This window comes from Capricornis sumatraensis, chromosome 1, assembly GCF_032405125.1.
Source record: "Capricornis sumatraensis isolate serow.1 chromosome 1, serow.2, whole genome shotgun sequence".
NCBI classification, from domain to species: domain Eukaryota; kingdom Metazoa; phylum Chordata; class Mammalia; order Artiodactyla; family Bovidae; genus Capricornis; species Capricornis sumatraensis.
This window is the reverse complement of record NC_091069.1, coordinates 236,903,916-236,922,016: the sequence shown is the minus strand read 5'-3', so window position 1 is coordinate 236,922,016 and position 18,101 is coordinate 236,903,916. Positions and strand designations below refer to the sequence as shown.

The following is an 18,101-nucleotide window of genomic DNA, read 5'->3' as shown; positions in this document are numbered from 1 at the left end:
GTTATGACCAACCTAGATAGCATATTAAAAAGCAGAGACATTACTTTGCTGACTAAGGTCTGTCTAGTCAAGGCTATGGTTTTTCCTGTGGTCATGTATGGATGTGAGAATTGGACTGTGAAGAAGGCTGAGCACCGAAGAATTGATGCTTTTGAACTGTGGTGTTGGAGAAGACTCTTGAGAGTCCCTTGGCCTGCAAGGAGATCCAACCAGTCCATTCTGAAGGAGATCAGCCCTGGGTGTTCTTTGGAAGGACTGACGCTAAAGCTGAAACTCCAGTACTTTGGCCACCTCATGCGAAGAGTTGACTCATTGGAAAAGACTCTGATGCTAGGAGCAGTTGGGGGCAGGAGGAGAAGGGGACAACAGAGGATGAGATGGCTGGATGGCATCACTGACTCGATGGATGTGAGTCTGAGTGAACTCTGGGAGTTGGTGATGGACAGGGAGTCCTGGCGTGCTGTGGCTCATGGGGTCGCAGAGTCGGACACGACTGAGCGACTGAACTGAACTGATCACACACAAATTAGTTGAAGGGATAGGTCAAATTGACATGCTTTCTTAGACAAGCAGACACTCCCCCCATACAAAGCCAATTGATAATCCTAGATATCACTTAAGATTCCTCAATAAACAGTTCAGTTGGAAATGCCAAACTCATTAAGTGTTCAGTAAATGATAGAAGATGTTATTGTTGTTGTTTTTATTATTTCTGCTACTATGGTTGTTTAGGAGAAAAGGTAAATTTCTCAGTTAAGGATTCTTCATGAAAGACTTGTATCTTGAGTTGTATCTGATATATGTAGCTAATTCAAGTGTTAATTGTCACTGTTAGAAATTTCTCATTTACCCAAAAATACCATAGCTTCTTGAAAGGTGATAAAATATCAAATAAAGCATAAAAAACACTGGGAAGAGTGTATTATTGCAAACCAACTAACATGTAGTTTGATAAACTTAGTGCCTCTTAAGAAATTGTCAAGTCTTAGGCACTTGGCTGTCAGCTAAGAAGATAAGAAAGGTTTTGGGGAAGGAATGGATAGTGGAGTGGAAAGAATATGGGCTTTCAAGCTGGACAACTGTAAGTTAAATACCTGCCTCTGATATTTCCTAGTAGAGTCCTTTCCTAGTGTAAAGCTTGGGCAAAGTATCTCATTTCCTTGAGCCTCAACTTTATCATCTGTAAAGGGAGGGTAATACTGCCCATCTTGCCAAGTTGTTAAGGATTGAGTCAGAAATATAAATTCAGTACCTGGTATGTTGTGGATACCCACAAATTGGCACTTCAGTGGTTAGTAGTTATCAGCCCTAATTTAAAACAACTTCAAAAGTAAGATGATTCTTTTCAAAGAAGAGAAAGAAAAATTTTAAAAATATCAAAGAGATAAAACAGTTCCCACTGAAAGAAGAGGGAGAGGAGCTAGAATTTTTGATTCAGATAAGAAAATGTGAGTGATAACATTTTCCAGTAAACATGATTGCTGCCTATAGTTTTAAAATCTATTTTATGGCCTTCTAGAGGTGTGTGTAGTACGATTTGATAAAGCTTTCTTTACCCCAGAGAGAAAAAGTTATGTTTTCTGAATTCTTGCCTGAACTTTGTTACTGCCTGAAAATTAATTGTGCATAGTCGAGAGAATGAAAAGTGAATCACATTTTTAACATTTTATTCATTTGTAAGCAACCTTATCTAATATAAGAATAATACAGTATTGATAGACAAAAAGAGGGAACCAAAATGATGTTTAGGAATAGAGAGTTGACCAGTTCTTTTTTTTTAATACACATTACACAGCCACTGTTGAGTCATTCATACAGAGACTATTACTAGACCAAAATAAGCAGGTAGAAGGGAGATGGCCACAGATCGTAAACAACCAAAGGTAGATTTCTAATTTTAGAGACGGAAAAGAACAGAGGCTGAAGTAATCTGCTTTGAATCTAAAATATCCAGTGAGAAAGACATAAAAGAATTGACTAGCTTTAGCTATAAGAGTTCTATCATTTTTTCTGGCAATATTTATCTGATTTTTCGCTAGTGGGAAAAACAAAATTGAAGAAATTAAAGATGAATTATAACTTTTCATCATGACCAGTAGCTAATTTACTCATTTGAGTTAGAGCCATAGCCCTACCTGTAAACGGAGGGAACTTTGTAGATAACCTGTGTTGTGAAGGACCATTTTATCTAGTTAGTGATGACTGAGGATTTATCGTAGAACAACTTTTTTGTTGTTGTTAATAGTGCAGTATTTAGCATATATTTGAATGGTCCTATTATATTAAAGGTTGAGAGCACTGAATCTTAACCACTAGACCACCAACGACAGTATATTAAAGCTTTGAAAACAGAATTAGATCCTGAAAAGCAAGGTTTCAAATGCATAACTGAGTAGTTGTGGAATAAGATAGGCGTCAGAGAGAACAGGGGGTCAACTGTGTAGGCCCTAAATGTATAGCCTTTGCAACTACAACAGAGAGTAGGTACATCAGATAAGCTACATTGTATTGCAGATTTTGAGCTTCGTCTAGTGTGGTGATCTGTGTGTGACTTAAAACAGTTACAGATATTTTTGGTGGAGTTACTCTGGTGTTAGCTCAACCATGTTAAATCTCATAGTTGCAGTTGTTGAAATATTTTTGTAGATCTTAGGTCAAAGCTGCTTAAACATTGTGCTTTTTGATATACCTAAGTTAGAGCACCTGAATCTTTTTACATTAGTGATTCTCCATGAAAAAAATACGTATCCCTATGTGGCCTTATGTTGATGATATTCCCTATGTTGAAAGGCAAAAGATAGTATAAGCAAATGTGGCTAGCTTTATAGTTTCAAAGTTGAATCAAAGTAGAGAACTAGATAACTAGATAATCAAACTCTTTCTGATAAACTAAGGCAGGCAGTTGTGGATACTGTAGAATTGTGTGGGTTTCACCAAGTATCTGTTTTTAAAAAGTGTCTTCTGAAGTGTTTTAATGTACTGAAATCATTTGGTAATGATTTTTCCATACATCATTTTCTGGTTTCAGGGAAATATATACCTCTGGTTTCAGTAGAATATAGACACTTTCCATTTTCTTCCATGAGCTAAAAATATGAGCTGCCATAAAAATGAAGACTCTGGTTTTTGGAAATTTCAAGTTAAAGGATAAGTTTTAGGATAATTCAAAAGAAATATCCTGTTAGTTAATCTTAACAGTTAAAAGTTAACTTTTAAAGGTAAACAGGTACAGGTAAACACAAGTGAAGATGCCCTTAATACCAAATGAAATGGAGTGATTCCTGAGAGTTACTTGTTTAAAACTTTGTATCCTGAGACAGTTTAGTCTGGTTAAAAGAGTAGCAAGATTTTCCAGACATTATGAGAACAAATTGACATAGTTTTGTGTTCAGATATTTAAGCTGTTTATATACGTATGTTAACTTAACTTTGAACATAAAAAATAGTGGAATATTTGTACGCATATGTGTATATATATCTTTTCATATTTATAAGCCACTTAACTGTATGCTTGCATATTCATAATGTTCTAACACATTTTTTATGTTCTTTGGCATGATTACATATATTAAAAAGTTTATTAATGTTCTGTAAAAATATTTTGACATTTATTAGTGCAGTTATTACATTGTACTTTTCATCTTTGGAGAATGTAAGGTGATTTGTGACCATATATTGACAAGACAGAGTTAAATACAGCTCCTAATTTCTGAACTAGTGTTTATACAAATCAAAAATGTAGCTGATACTCCTTACATTCCAAAAATATACACCTCAGAGTAATTTGTTTATAAGAATGAATTAAATTACTGTCAGTTCTTATTTTCTTCAGTTTATACGTACAGTAGCTGCATAATAAATGCCTTGACTTGAAGTTCACTATAAGTCTCAATTGTCTGCTGAATCAAAAAGCCTTATATTAAAAAAACTTTAGTTTGAATAATAGATCATCATTATCTAATCTTTTAAAAATTGACAGTTTACATATGGTAATGGTGATTCTAATTGGAATATGAAGACTCTCATTCCTTAACCATGTTGGTTATTAGAATGCTTATTGTACTTGGATATTTGGATGTTACATTCTCCAGAAAGAACATCATAGCAATTATTCTTACAGGGTCAGAACAGTGAGTATGTTTGTAATTTTCCAAGTCCAAGTAATTTTTTTAACGTGTTTACCCTGTTACCTTATTGTAGCTACCCACAAATACGTATTTTTTTCTTTATGTCTTGTAAAAAGTTAGTTTTCATAAATTGGTCAGACTTTATACTGAGATTGTAGTTTTCCATATCTACTGTACTTTTTGGCTATTTCACACTAATTAGATCAAGAATGAATGTACATATTCCAAATAAGAGCTACTTTCAGGTAAGTGAAAAGTCATACTGGTTCAGAATGAAAATGACATCATTGATCTTTAATTTTTGGCTTTAGCCTTCAATGATTTTAAAGATAATTTTCTATTTTTAGATGCTAATTAGGTTTTCAGTTAAAATTTATGCTATTTTAACTTTTTAGGAATACATATGCTCATACTTGATTGACTTAGACTTTGTTTTTCCAACGGGTCTAGATTCCAATTATTATTATTATTTTGCTTTTTCTACTATTTTAATGGCAACATGTGGTTTTACTTTCTTGGTTTTGATCGCAAATCATAATACTCTGGCTTACATGTATGCTATAGTAGGCATTGTATATGTTTCTTTCATATTCAAGATCTTTTTCTCTACCACACTAAAAATTATTCACCGAAAGAGCAAAGAAAGGAATTTGAAAGATTAGCCTCCATGTAAAAGTGGCCACATTTTGAGTCTACTTATTAGTGGGCAAATTTAAGATTTTAGCTAGATGTTAGCTGAAAATGTTCCCTGACGAATGCATTTCTATAACATCTTAATATTGGCTCCTTTTCTCCCATCCTCAAAGAGTAGACTGTCCCCAAGGCTTACATTTTAGCTTTTCTATCTGGATATTCTTATCTTCAAAGATAATTCAATATGTATAAAGTCAGGATAGATCCTTGTCTTGCTAAGAGAATTATTCTCCAAGCTTCCTGTGTTCCCTGCACCCAGACCTGAAGTAGTCATTTCAGACATGTCATATGTCACTTTCTCTCTGCTTATAACATCATCTTGTTAACTGCTTCCATAAAATGTCCTCTCTATTAATGATTCCTGTGGCTGCTACTTAGTCAGTCTCATATAACCAGATACCTGGGTGGAGTAATTTCTGTAACAAGCATTGAGTGCCAGGCAGGTGCTAGGTAGGCATTGTGCATTGTGCCTGTAGTCACTGCTCTGGGGAATGTCTAATGCAGGAACCAGATAGCTAAAGAGATAGTTCACTACAGTCTGATTAGTGAATGCTGTGATAGTGATAAGCGCAGGGGGTCTTGGGGCCACAGAGGAAGGGCATCAGCCATTTAGTTGCCACTCTTGGCTCTAGAATTATTGTATTCCAATCTGTTCCACATTCAGCTTATCCTCCTTTGTCATTGCTTCCTTCATGTCCTTTTCTGATCAAGAACATGATTTCTCTTTAATTCATCTCCCTTTAGTTTGTCTCTTCTCCCTGTCACTTTTCTAACTTTGTTCCAGGCTTAATGTCCCCACCTTAAAGGGAATCTCCTTTTCAGTGCTGGTCCTAGTACTGCCCCGGAAATATGCCATATTCCATTTCCAATATGATCCCTTTTGCCCTCCTCATCCACTTACCTAAATCCTAGCCATTTCCTAGGCTAGTTCATCTTAGTTCCTACCATTGCCTAAAAACCTGTTAAGCTTGTCTTATCTCCTTTTCTCAACCCTCTAAGCACACTGTTTATAAAACGTCACTGCCTTAGTGATTAGTTGTTAGTGTTACTTTTGTCTCCTCAAGATTGTAAACTCTTCAGGTCAGACATCTCATTATGTGATGCTTTTGTATCCTTCATAGAGCCTTGCACAGTGCTGAGCCAAAAAAAAAAATAATCATTGAATTTCAGTAGTGTATAAGCAGGACATTCCCCTCCTACCATCAGTATTAAAGACTAGTGGACATGAGATTATATTTTTTTGATCTACTAGCAAAAGGATGTTTTTGACTAAAAGATAGGCTTTTCTTTTATATAAATTGAAAGACAGGAGAAAAAAGAAATACATTTACTGAATTCTTTTATCTTTTTAGTCAATTTGTTCTGAATGCCTGATATGCTGGAGGTGATGGAAAAAACACTTGGCATAAAAGACATGGGTTGATGGCTCTGTTATTTATTATGGGGCTCTGAGAAGTGCCCCAAACCTGAGTCTTAGCTTCCTCATCTGTAAAATCAGGTTAATATTACTTAAGGTTGTGATGATTAAATAATAGGTATGGAATGCTTTGTAAACTTCAAAGCAATGTATAAGTTTTGCATAGTTTTGTTGTGCTCCCATCTTTATAATTGCGTTTCTAGTTTACAAAAATATGGATTTCTATATGGTATGTTTTGTGATCCATTAATAGTAACTTCTGATATTTCCAGATCATACTGGTTTCTTGCCCCTGAAGAGGAAAAAAGTAATGAGTGTGCTATGATAAAGAGCACTAGAAAGGATACCTACCCAGATCTGGGAGTTGTCAGGGCATGCTTCCTGGAGGATGACACTGACATATAAGCTCAGACCTGAAAGATGAGTAAAGTTAGCCAAGGAATGATATAAGGGAGGGGATGATAAGGAAATGAGAGAGAGAATAGCTACACTCTGGAAACTGAAAGAAGCTTCATTTGGCCGGCTCTGAAATTGAATCTATCACTGTACTTAGGTGTGCTAAAAATGAGTATATGTGTTGATTATTGTCTCTTGCAGTTTTTAACTCTTTCATAGAAATGATCTTCTGCTATCCTTTTATATTAACAACTAAATAGAATTTATTTGCAGGGCATTAACATCTCTTCTTTAGTATAGATAATATTTTACTTGTTAGAGCCAGAGCAAGAATTGTTTTCTTTAGACATTGGTCCATTTAATTATTTTTAAATTTGTTTATTCATTTTTTGGCTATACTGAGTCTTCATTGCTGCACTTGGGCTTTCCCTAATTGTGGCGAATGGAGACTGCTCTTCATTGCAGTGCGTGGGCTTCTCATTGCAGTGGCTTCTGTTGTTGCTGACCACAGGCTCTAGGTGCAGAGGCTTCAGTAGTTGCAGCATGCAGGCTCAGTAGTTGTGGCACATGGGCTTGGTTGCCCCATGGCATGTGGGATCTTCCCAGACCAGGCGTCGAACCCGTGTCTGCTGTATTGGCTGGCAGAGTCTCAAGCACTGGACCACCACAGAAGCCCCATTGGTACCTTTTATTAATTGTGTTCTCTGTAGTCTGCAGTTACTTTATAACTACCAGCTGCCTCCATCATGTCCATTTTTCAAACTAGTAAGGAAATTGGAAAATTGGTTTTGGAGGAGTTTTGTTTGCTTTTGTCTGTAAAAACATTTACTCTGGCATGGTTTCAGATATTTGGGTTGTATTTATAAGGTTAGGGTCACTCATTTCTGCTCAGTTTAGGAAGAATGGGGAGAAATCTGGGAAAATGTTAGAATTAGAAATTCCATAATAGACAGCCTCTAGAATGGCACCTGGCAAAAATAAACTTTCAGTAAGCTCCCGGATGCATGAATGTGCTGCGTTAGTATAGGCAGAACACATTAAGAGAAGAGAAGAAGAAGGAAAATGACAGACTGCTAGGTTAGAGTCTATAAGCCGACAGTTGGGAAGTCAGTCTCTAAGAAAACAGCAGGCATCTATAAGGAGGCAGGAGCCTAGATGTACAGTCTCTCATTAATTGTGTTTTGCTCAGTGAAGCTTCGATATCACATGAATTTTAAAATCATATATCAGAGCTTGGTTAAAACCATAGTAAGCTTCATTCAATTTAGTCCTCATGAGCAAACAAATGAACAAAATACTCCTGCTTATCCGCTATAAATCATATGGAAGATCTGAGGGATATTCTAGAGAGAGAGAGAGAGAAGGCCCTCAAGCACTGAGCTAAAGGAAGAACCCTAACAAATACAGTGTTTGGCTCAAGACTTGCGAAAATGCTATTCTTATGGGGAGGATCAGCTTTCAGCAGACCACCACATCATAACAGCACTTTCCTGTAATAATCAAAAAAGATAATTAAGGAGAGGGGTATTATCGTTACCAGGGTTTTTAATGCTGATGAAATTGGTTGGTGTTGGAAACACAAGCTGACAATAACATGAAGTCATTGATTTTAATAACTCCCTCTCCACCTCCACCCCCCAACCCTTCCCCCTGGTTTTCTATCCTGTTTTTCTATAAGATCATAGTTTGCCAATTACAGGACTTTTTTAGGAGTATAACTTCAATGGTTGACAAAAAGTTTCTATGTTGTAGAGCTCTGCCACCTAAGAGAAGTTAGGAGAGATGCTCAGCAAGTAACTAGGGGAATGTATTTTGGCATATGAAAGAAAGATAACTTATAATGTTTCAATATGTTAGTGCTTAAGCATGAACATGTTAGAAAACTTAATGAGGTATGAAAGCAAGAGCTGAAACTGTGGGCTGATATTGGTATGGTATTGATGACCCCATCTACCATGAGTGCCACTTATTTGATTTTCCAAAATGAAGTAACTTTTAAAAAGTGTAATCTCCCTTTTATTTACAAAGCAGGTACAATACTGGAAAATACAGTTTTCTTGAAGATTGTGCAAAAACTGCTTTCTGTTTTAAAACTATGGCCAGAAATTTTCAGACATCTTCATAAACATCTGAAATGTCCCTGGGAGGCTCTGATGCCTTCTTCCACAAGAAGAAGAAGGTTTGAGAACCATAGTGTTTTTATATTAAGATAGCACTACTGACCAATTACCTTAAGTTTTTTCTTTTATTAAACATTTTATTAGTACTGGGCTTGCTGCTGCTGCTGCTAAGTCGCTTCAGTCGTGTCTGACTCTGTGCGACCCAGTAGACAGCAGCCCACCAGGCTCCTCCATCCACAGGATTCTCTAGGCAAGAATACTGGAGTGGGTTGCCATTTCCTTCTCCAAGTACTGGGCTTATTTTGAGCTATTTATTTTTTCTCTGCCTGTCCTTTGAGAACAACCATGTGTTTGTGAACCAACTGGTCATTGATAGAGATACTCTTATTGTGGAAAAGAGTTTCACTCCCAGAGAAATGGAGATCTGAGTGTAGCAAGAGTAAAAAATACTGGTGAATAAATGGGAAATATAAAAGATATTTTCTGGGACTTCTCTGGTGGTCCAGTGGCTAAGACTCCCTGCTCCCAATGCAGGGGGGCTGCGGTTCAACACCTGTTCAGGGAACTTGATCTCACATGCCACAACTAAGACCTGGTGCAGCCAAATAAGTAAATATCTTTAAATTTTAAGTAAAAGATGTTTTTGTATTTTTTAATCTCCTTAAAAGTGACTGTTTAAGCGAAAATTGTACAATATAGAAAATTCCCTGGCTGCCCAGTAGTTAGGACTCTGTACTTTCACTGCAGGGGTCCAGTCCCTGGTGGGGAAACTAAAATCCCACAAACCTCATGATGCAGCCCCCCCCCCAAAATAGTGCAATATATCATGTTGTTTCTAACTAGTTTAAAGATGTATAACAGCAGGTCAAAGAATGAATGGGAAGATGGAAGTATGTTTGCAAGGCTCTTACAGTTCACATGAAGTAGGACACTATACCTTGAAGACTGTGATAAGTTAAAAGGTACATATTGTAAACTGTAAATCTACCACTACAAAACAACAAAACAAAACCCAAAGAGGTACAGCTAGTCAGACAATAAAGGAGATAAAATGGAATCACAGAAATATTCAGTCCAAGGAAGTCAGAAAAAGAGGAAAGTAAAGTCATGGTCCCTGAAACAAGGTCAGGTCTATTCCTTGGGCTGGCTGCTTTTACTGCCTACTCCCAGAGCTATGCATGAGAAGATGGCCTGTATTTCTTATTATTCAAAGGATCGGTGGTCTTTTTTTGAAGAACTCGGCTTTCTTTGTATTGAAAGTCTTTTGCTGATTCTCAGGCTGTCTCTCACTCCCCCTTCACTGCTGCCCTCCTGTTTCATAGCCCCTGGTTGCACAGCCCTGTCTCTGTCCCGTCTCTTTAGCACTCCAAGCGAAGTGTCAGGGTTTTACTTTGTCACTTAACATCCGTACTTGACAATCCAAGATGCTGTAAAACAAAGATAGATTAGTATCTCAACACATCTTACCCTTTTCTCTTTTCCTTGAATTCAGAGACATGAAAAATGCTGTAATTGGAAACAACAAGCAGAAAGCCAACCTCATTGTTTTAGGAGCTGTTCCACGGTAAGTTTGCCACCATCCCCTTTTCTGCTGTTCATATGAAGTTTTAGATGTGTTCTCATTCTCAGTCATAAGACCCATCTTTTTTCTGTATTGTCTGTCCTACTTTTTTTTTTTTTTTTAATAAATGCTTTGAAGTATATGAAGCATCTCTTTAAAAAAATTAAGATACCAAGGAGTGGAATACATGAATACTTTTTAGAGGTTTGGGAAGATCATTGACCCTGCCATAAAAGGACACGTTGGGTAGATAAGCAATGTACACCATCCTGATTCTCTCCTCAGAGCTCTGGCAACTTTTATATGATGGGATAATAATTTCTTAGGATTCTCAAAACCTTTTTTGAAATTAAAAAAAAAAATTTATTTTTTGACCCTGCTTTTTAGAATTTGCTGGCTTTGAAATTAACATAGAAAGTTTCATGTCTTCTGATGAAGCTATTAAGCTTCTTTTTGGCAGACAGTGACAATTGTTTAACTGCTTCTTTGCCTTTGCTACCCAGAATTAAGTTTTATGTGCAGTTACAAATTTTTCATTCAGAATTTTTAAATGTCTTGCTTTTCTCTCTTCTCTTTTTTCTTTCCTGTCTTTTAATGTAGGATTGTTTAATGGTTTTGTTGTTTTTATTATAATCAACCACTGGTAACTGTAAAGCTGTCAGCAGCCTTTCTTAGGGGACTAGTGCTCAGTATATATAAATATGCTTTAGGGAGCATGAAGGATGTACCTTAGAACATAAAGGAGATAGTCATATGTTGTAGACAATTGGAATTTGGGGAGTAGTTTTTTGACAGGCTAGCCTAGAATAGAATAGGATCTTTTGATGCCCCAAATAGGAGAATTAGAGAAAGAAGAGAACTTCCCTTGTTTGAAGAGCTGCACAAGGACTCTGAGTATTCCCTCTAGGCTAGATGTCTGTGATCTCTGAACTGTAGTAGTGGATATTCAGGGTCCTTACGATCCACCAGCACTTGGCTTTGGGAATCTTCATATCTTGAAGTGTCAGATAATGTGGACTGTCGTGGTGGCTGTTTCCACAGGACATCGCTTGGGGACAACTCTCAGATTTTGAAGTTCTGATACACTAAGATTGTATGATAATTCTGTTGTTCACAAAGAAGAAAATCTCTTTCGGTTCTCCCCGCTGCCGATATTCCTTTATTAAATTAACAGCTTATATAAAGATATGACCATTTCCTAGCAGCCTGTAAACTCACCTACCATATTTTCAGTGTGTGGGATGTATTGGTAGCCTTTTCTGTAACATTACTTTTACCTAATGTTTACTTTTAAGTTTTTTAGTCTCTTCTGTTTATCAAGTTCTTTCTTTTTAGATTATTGTACTTGCTTCAGCAAGAAACCTCAAGCACAGAATTGAAAACTGAATGTGCAGTGGTATTGGGAAGTCTTGCTATGGGTACTGAAAACAATGTTAAGTCTCTACTAGATTGCCATATTATCCCTGCCTTACTGCAAGGTATGTAAGGAAGTCATTTTTATACAGGTAAAAAGTAGAATCAGTTTGCAGCGTTTTAAATATAAGTTGAAAGCATGAGTCTCAAATCTGTTTTCTCTTAACAGGACTACTGTCCCCAGACCTGAAGTTCATTGAAGCTTGCCTCCGATGCCTGCGCACCATCTTCACCAGTCCCGTCACTCCAGAGGAACTACTGTATACAGTGAGTTTTAGGTGTTTTTCAATCATCAAGTTACATTTTTACTAACAGCATACTTCTGATTTACTTAGCTTAGCATCTCATAACTGATCTTAGCTGTGATAACTATGATATAGAAAAGTCTCAAGAAATATTTGAATTGCTAATTTGCAAATATCAAATGTTCTAGGCTTTGTAAAGCAGTGAAAGATAGTCCCAGACCTTGAGAAATTTATAAGCTGGGGTTTTTTGTTGTTTTTTGTTTTGTAAAGACCTTTCTTAATTTCTTAAAAGGAAACACATTTAATGCACTCACTATAGGTTAAATCTGGTAGAGGAGGCTTTATGGAGAAGGTAGAATTTGACCTGATCTTGAATAATGGATAAGATTTCAAGAAGTGTAGAGAAAAGAAGCTGTTCTAGGGTACATCTTTGAAAAAGAGAATATGCAGGACAGTGGACAGAATAGTTTAATGCAGGAAGGGAATCATTGTTCATTTCAGCTGAAAAGGTGAACCAAAAGCACTTGTTAGAGGCTTACTTACCAGGCTAGGATCAGAGAATACATGTGAGAGAATCTAAAGATCTTCAGAGTCATTCATTGGTTTTCAGAAACTTCAGGGATTATTAGAGTGTATTTTTATCTGTTGCTTATCTGGGGCTTTCTTAATAAAATTATCAAGGCTAGTATTTTTTAAACTCTCTTATCCACAATTCACAGTAGAATTATATTTTCCACGGCCACGCTGTGTGTGGGGGGTGGGAGGTGGGGGCGCAGAGTGGTGGTGGGAATATCTTGAGACAGTCTTCACAAAACAGTTGCATAAATGTGGTGCCTTCTGACTTCTATTTTATCCTTTTTCATTTTAAAAAATGCTGGTTGTGATTCTCTGAACTGAGATGCAGAATCATAGTTTCAAAGTGGACACATATGTATTGGAGATCTTGTCCAGGGTCATGTTTTACAAATACTTCAAAAATATAAGTAGTCAAGAGGCACAGGCAAAGCAGGCAGGGAGAGGGACATGTCATGTGCCTCCAGAGTTTGTTTTTCCTATATTAGACACTTGCTCCTCTGGCCTGTAATGATGCCTAAGGTCTGTAAATGAGGCTTGTGGGTCATCTCACACAGCAGGGAGCTAAATTATGAAGCATCTTGATTTTATACCTCAAGGATTTGTGTAACATTCTTTGGGGAACCATGGCTCATAAATCCATAGACCATTTACCACAGTGGTTCTCAAACTTGAGCAGGGACTGAAATTACTTGGAGAGCGTATTAAACACAGAATCCTGGACCCTACCTCCAGAGTTTCTAATTCAGTCAGTGTGGGATGGGGCCTGAGAATATGCATTTCTAACAAGTTTGCCAGTAACTGGTAAACTTTAGTATCTGGTAAACCAGATGCTACTGCTCCATGAGAACTGGTCCACTCTCTGAGAACCACTGGTTTACTGTAAGCATTTCTAAATTGAGGAAGCATTCTCACAGCATTCTGTATAGAACTCTCCATCTGAGTATCAGTCTGTTTACTTAAGGATTTCTGATTGTCATTTTTACAAAGAAATTAAGCCAATCACTCATCTTCTTTACCCTAGAAGTTTTTTCCCAACCCTCAGCCCAGTTTTGGGGAAGGAATTGACTCTGGTCAACTTATTCAGCTCCTTCCTTCTCTCTCTCTAAATCGATTTCATGATCTACTAATGGATTGTGGTGCCTAATGTGGAGAATGCTGCTATACACCAACTTAGCTTCTTTCTGCAAGAAAAATTAAGACACAGGGACTTAAGGGACTTTCATAGGATACCTAAATTATGAAACAATTTTATGCCTCAGAGGCCGTGGAGACTCTAAAAAATGCTGGGTGGGATAATGACAGAGAGTAGTATTTCAGTGTAACTAACTGACATCTGTGGGTAGGATTGTATAGAGACCAGCTGCCATAGCAACTCAGGCACTAAACTAAGGAGCACAGAATCCTGTTGAAGAGGGCAGAATGTCTAGTTTGAAATTGTTTATAAGATGAATGACTTTTGGGGAAATTATGTAACTGTACTTTGCCTTGTTTAATCAACCAGAAACTGCAGATATGTAACACAGCAGCTTGCAGTATCTTAGTTCCCTGGCCAGGGATTGAACGTTGGGCCCACAGTAGTGAACACCCTGAGTCATAACCACTGGACTGCCAGGAAATTCCCTCATTTTGTGTTTAAACTGCTTATGATAACACAGGGTTATAACAAGCAAGGGGAAAAGATTCTATTTGTAGGCATCTTCTACAAAAATAGCCTACTGTTTTCCTACTTAGCTTTTATGTATCTTGGGCATTAGGGAAACCCCAAACCTTGTTTATCCCAACAGTGGTATTCTTTTAAGTTTCCTTCCTTGCCCTCTGTTGTCTTTTGTCAAAGTGTGGTCTGTGGACCAGCAACATCAACCATTAGTTGGGAGTTTGATAGAATGCCAAATCATAAGTCGTACTTCAGACCTACAGAATCAGTCTATACATACAAAGTATCCCCTGAGAACATACATGCAATGCGCGTTCGTATCTGAAGAGCATTGCTGTAGGACTTATGACAGCACTGACTAGGGCACTCGAGCTAAGTCTCCTTTTCCATCTGTGGTTTGGGCCAAATATCCTCTCAGTGTTTAAATCATGAAAGAGGAGATTTTTTGAGAGCCCTGAGGCAGATTGGGTGGATTCTTCTTTCTTCTGTACCATCATGTATGCTGTGAAGTGTCAGTAGTAGGCAGAGAGTGGGCTGTAAGTGAGAAGCTGCTTTTATATAAACTGTCTTGTCTTGTGAAGACTGAAATTAGCTCACTACAGTTATTAGAAATGTTAATCTGTTACTGATACTTACCAAAACATCTCAGACTTCAAAATTGTGAACTTTTATTTTAATACAGTAATTCCTCCTTATAAGCTATGTAGTAAGTATTTATCTTATTAATTATGTCACATTTTGGCTTTGGAATAGATTATGTCAAGTCTTATTGAAATGATCTTGTTTTATTGTGGGGATGTTTATGGGAGAGAAATTGAGAATTTCCTGTTCTTGTATTTTATTATCAAGCATGAAAATTGAAGCCCCTTTCCTTTCCCTTTGCCTAAACAGTTTTGATTACATGTTGCTTTTGTGTTGCTATGTTCCTTAAACAGACTTGATTTACTGTCATTAAGATAAGAGGCTTACATGCTTACCTGTCGTTGGAAATCAGTGTTAAAGACACTCACCGAGTCTGAGTTCCCTGTTGCTCTGCTCTTCCCTTTCACTCCAGGATGCCACGGTGATACCGCACCTCATGGCGCTGCTTAGCAGGTCCCGCTACACCCAGGAGTATATCTGTCAGATCTTCTCACACTGCTGTAAAGTAAGCACCAGGATAATGTTCTCTATAATATAAACACTTGTATGCCCTCAGGAGATGTGCCTTCTTGGTATGTCCTCCTGGAGCTAATCTGTACACATATAAGCAGACCTATGTATGTATATAATTTCTCCTCTTTTTTTTTTTTTGACATAAATAGTAACAGACCATACATACTGTTCTGTACCTTGCATTTTTTACTTAACATTTTGATGGATATTCCATATCAGTACATAAGGAGCTTCCTCTTTCTTTTTTAAGAAAACAGATGAATAGTATTTTATTGTATAGATGTACAATAATTTATTCACCTTTTTTCCTACCATTGGGCATTTAGCTTGTTTCCAGTCTTGTGCAGTCAGTGCTGCAACAAATACCCTGTATGCAAGACATTTTTATAATTTACAAGCACCCTCATGCCACTAACAGAACTCAGCTTTCTTTTAGACTGATAAGTAGCATTTGCTAGCTCTGTTCAGGATTATCCATCAATTTAGGTAGTTAAATATAACTAAACTTCAGGAAACATTGTAGCATATATAAACCCACGTAGCAGTGTCAATAGTAATAGACTAAAATCCAATATTGATTTCCCTACTGATACACCAACAACATGTGTCTTTGAAAACAACTGATCTGATGATCTCTGTATTGTCACTAATTACAAATTTTTTCTTTATTTTGTATTGTTTACATACAAGCCGGAAGTAAAATTTGTAATAGCATTTTAAGACTGATCTACAAATTTGCATATACTCGTATCAATATGAAATAAATTTACATACTTTGGACAGGGGAGATAAAGAAAGAGGTTTCTAAAACATTTGTGTTCTGAGCTTTAAAGTTATTAAAGTTTTGAAATTCTCTCCTTGATTTATTAAGAAGCAAAAGAAGGGTGGTAATAATATTGATTGAAATCCTAACTTCTAAGTTGTTGGCACTTCCTAAGCAGTTATTGAGATTTTGAGAGCAATTATTTGGTGTTTAGTTTAGGAACATGAGGGCTTATGTACTTCCTACCCTGAGGAGACTGCTTCACTAACTCCAGGTTCATGCAGGTTGATTTGGAGAGATTCAAGAGAGACTTAATGAGGAGAGCAATAGTTCCTCGTCTTTAGTTGGCTCAGCCACTCATTCCTTCATTGTAGTTGTTTTTACACAATCCTGTCTACAACCACAGAGAGAAGGAAGAGGTTCTTTTGTAACATATTTACTGCAATTTGGACAAAGAATGTGAGGAATTAAAAGGTACATCTTGTAAATGATGGAGAACGGTATGTACAAAGAATTGCTTTGTGTTTCACCATAATTTCTAAACATAACTCCAAGACTGAAAACAATCTAAATGTCTAACTATATGTGAATATATGTAGTATTTCTATCAGGCCTCCCCAGTGGCTCAGTGGTAAAGAATCCACCTGCCAATGTAGGCATCACAGGTTCAGTCTCTGAGTTGAGAAGGTCCCCTGGAGAAGGAAATGGCAACCATTCCAGTTTTCTTGCCTGGGAAATCCCATAGACAGAGGAGTCTGGCAGGCTACAGTCCATGGAGTCACAAAAGAGTCAGACACAACTTAGCAACTATACAACAAGTATTTATATATAGTATTTTTTATATATAAATATATAGTATTAGTTCGCCATTTGTGTTAAAATAGAGGAAAGAATATATTTGGGTATTTGTTTGTATATCTGTAAAATGTCTTGAAGAGTATAAAATAATCTATTAGTATTAGGTCACCTGAAAGCAGGAACAGCTTGGCTGAATACAATGGGAGAGCAGTGAAGTACAGGGAGTAAAAGCAGCCCCCTGCCCACTTGGCTGTTCTGTTGAACATTACCTGTGTATAAGTCAGCACGTTAAAATTTGTAAGCCAAGGCTAACTGAGGCTTATCTTCATAATTTATTCTAGTTATGTTTTATTAATAGATAAGAAAAAAATGGATCAAATTCTTAGAAGACCCTTCTTTTCCTTGGCTTCCCCATCATAGTCTCCACCACTACCCTTGTAATGAATAAGCCAGAGACCATGTTTCAAATGAGTCAATTCAAATAGAGAGCATTTAGAGCAGGGCCCCACATGTAGCAGGTACCCAATAAGGAGTACCTATAATTGTAACTGCAGATGCATGAGTGAGAATGAGGTAGGAAAAGAATATACTTCAAGACTGTGCGCTGGGAATGTCAGTATTTTCAGTTATTATAAAAGCAAGTTTGTACTGTTCTGAGTGGATATATACTGATAAATAATATCAAGAAGTTGTACTCTGGGAATTTGTCCTCATACCCTAAGGATCTGCACTGAGATGCCGCTTTACTAATATTCAACAAAACATTGTTTATAATAGTGTGACATTAGAAACTACTTAAAATATGTAATGGGGGTTTGCATGAGTAAACTGTGGAATATTATGTAGTGATTAGAAGTTAGAAAATGTATAGGATCAATTAAACTTCAGTTTTTTAAATGTGTGGAAATTAAGAGAGAAATTGCTGGGTTTTTTTTTTAAGTACTCTTAATAATAGATAAAATATTTAGGAGCCTATAAAATAGAATATGGCTCTTTTACTACTTGGAGGTAAGAAAATGCTAATCTTTCCAGTTCAAATGATGGATATTTTGGTCTAAGAAAGAATGAGCATCTGTAAGATCGTTATTAGCTAAACAGTGAATTGGAGAAGCGGTTTGAGAGCTCTTTTTCTACACTAGGAACTGGTTTCTTCTGTTGAATCCAGACAGATAGCCTACTTTTT

At 36.8% G+C, this 18,101-nt stretch overlaps 1 protein-coding gene across 1 annotated transcript in view; it reads left to right on the top strand.

The window, feature by feature from the left end:
• The window catches only part of ARMC8 (armadillo repeat containing 8), a 104,908-nt gene that overhangs the window by 29,274 nt on the left and 57,533 nt on the right, over positions 1 to 18,101 (top strand). Inside the window, exons 3-6 of the mRNA XM_068985575.1 lie at positions 10,246 to 10,317; positions 11,650 to 11,792; positions 11,897 to 11,994; positions 15,257 to 15,349. Of these exons, the coding sequence (XP_068841676.1) occupies positions 10,246 to 10,317; positions 11,650 to 11,792; positions 11,897 to 11,994; positions 15,257 to 15,349 (406 nt within the window). The remainder of the gene's footprint in view (positions 1 to 10,245; positions 10,318 to 11,649; positions 11,793 to 11,896; positions 11,995 to 15,256; positions 15,350 to 18,101) is intronic.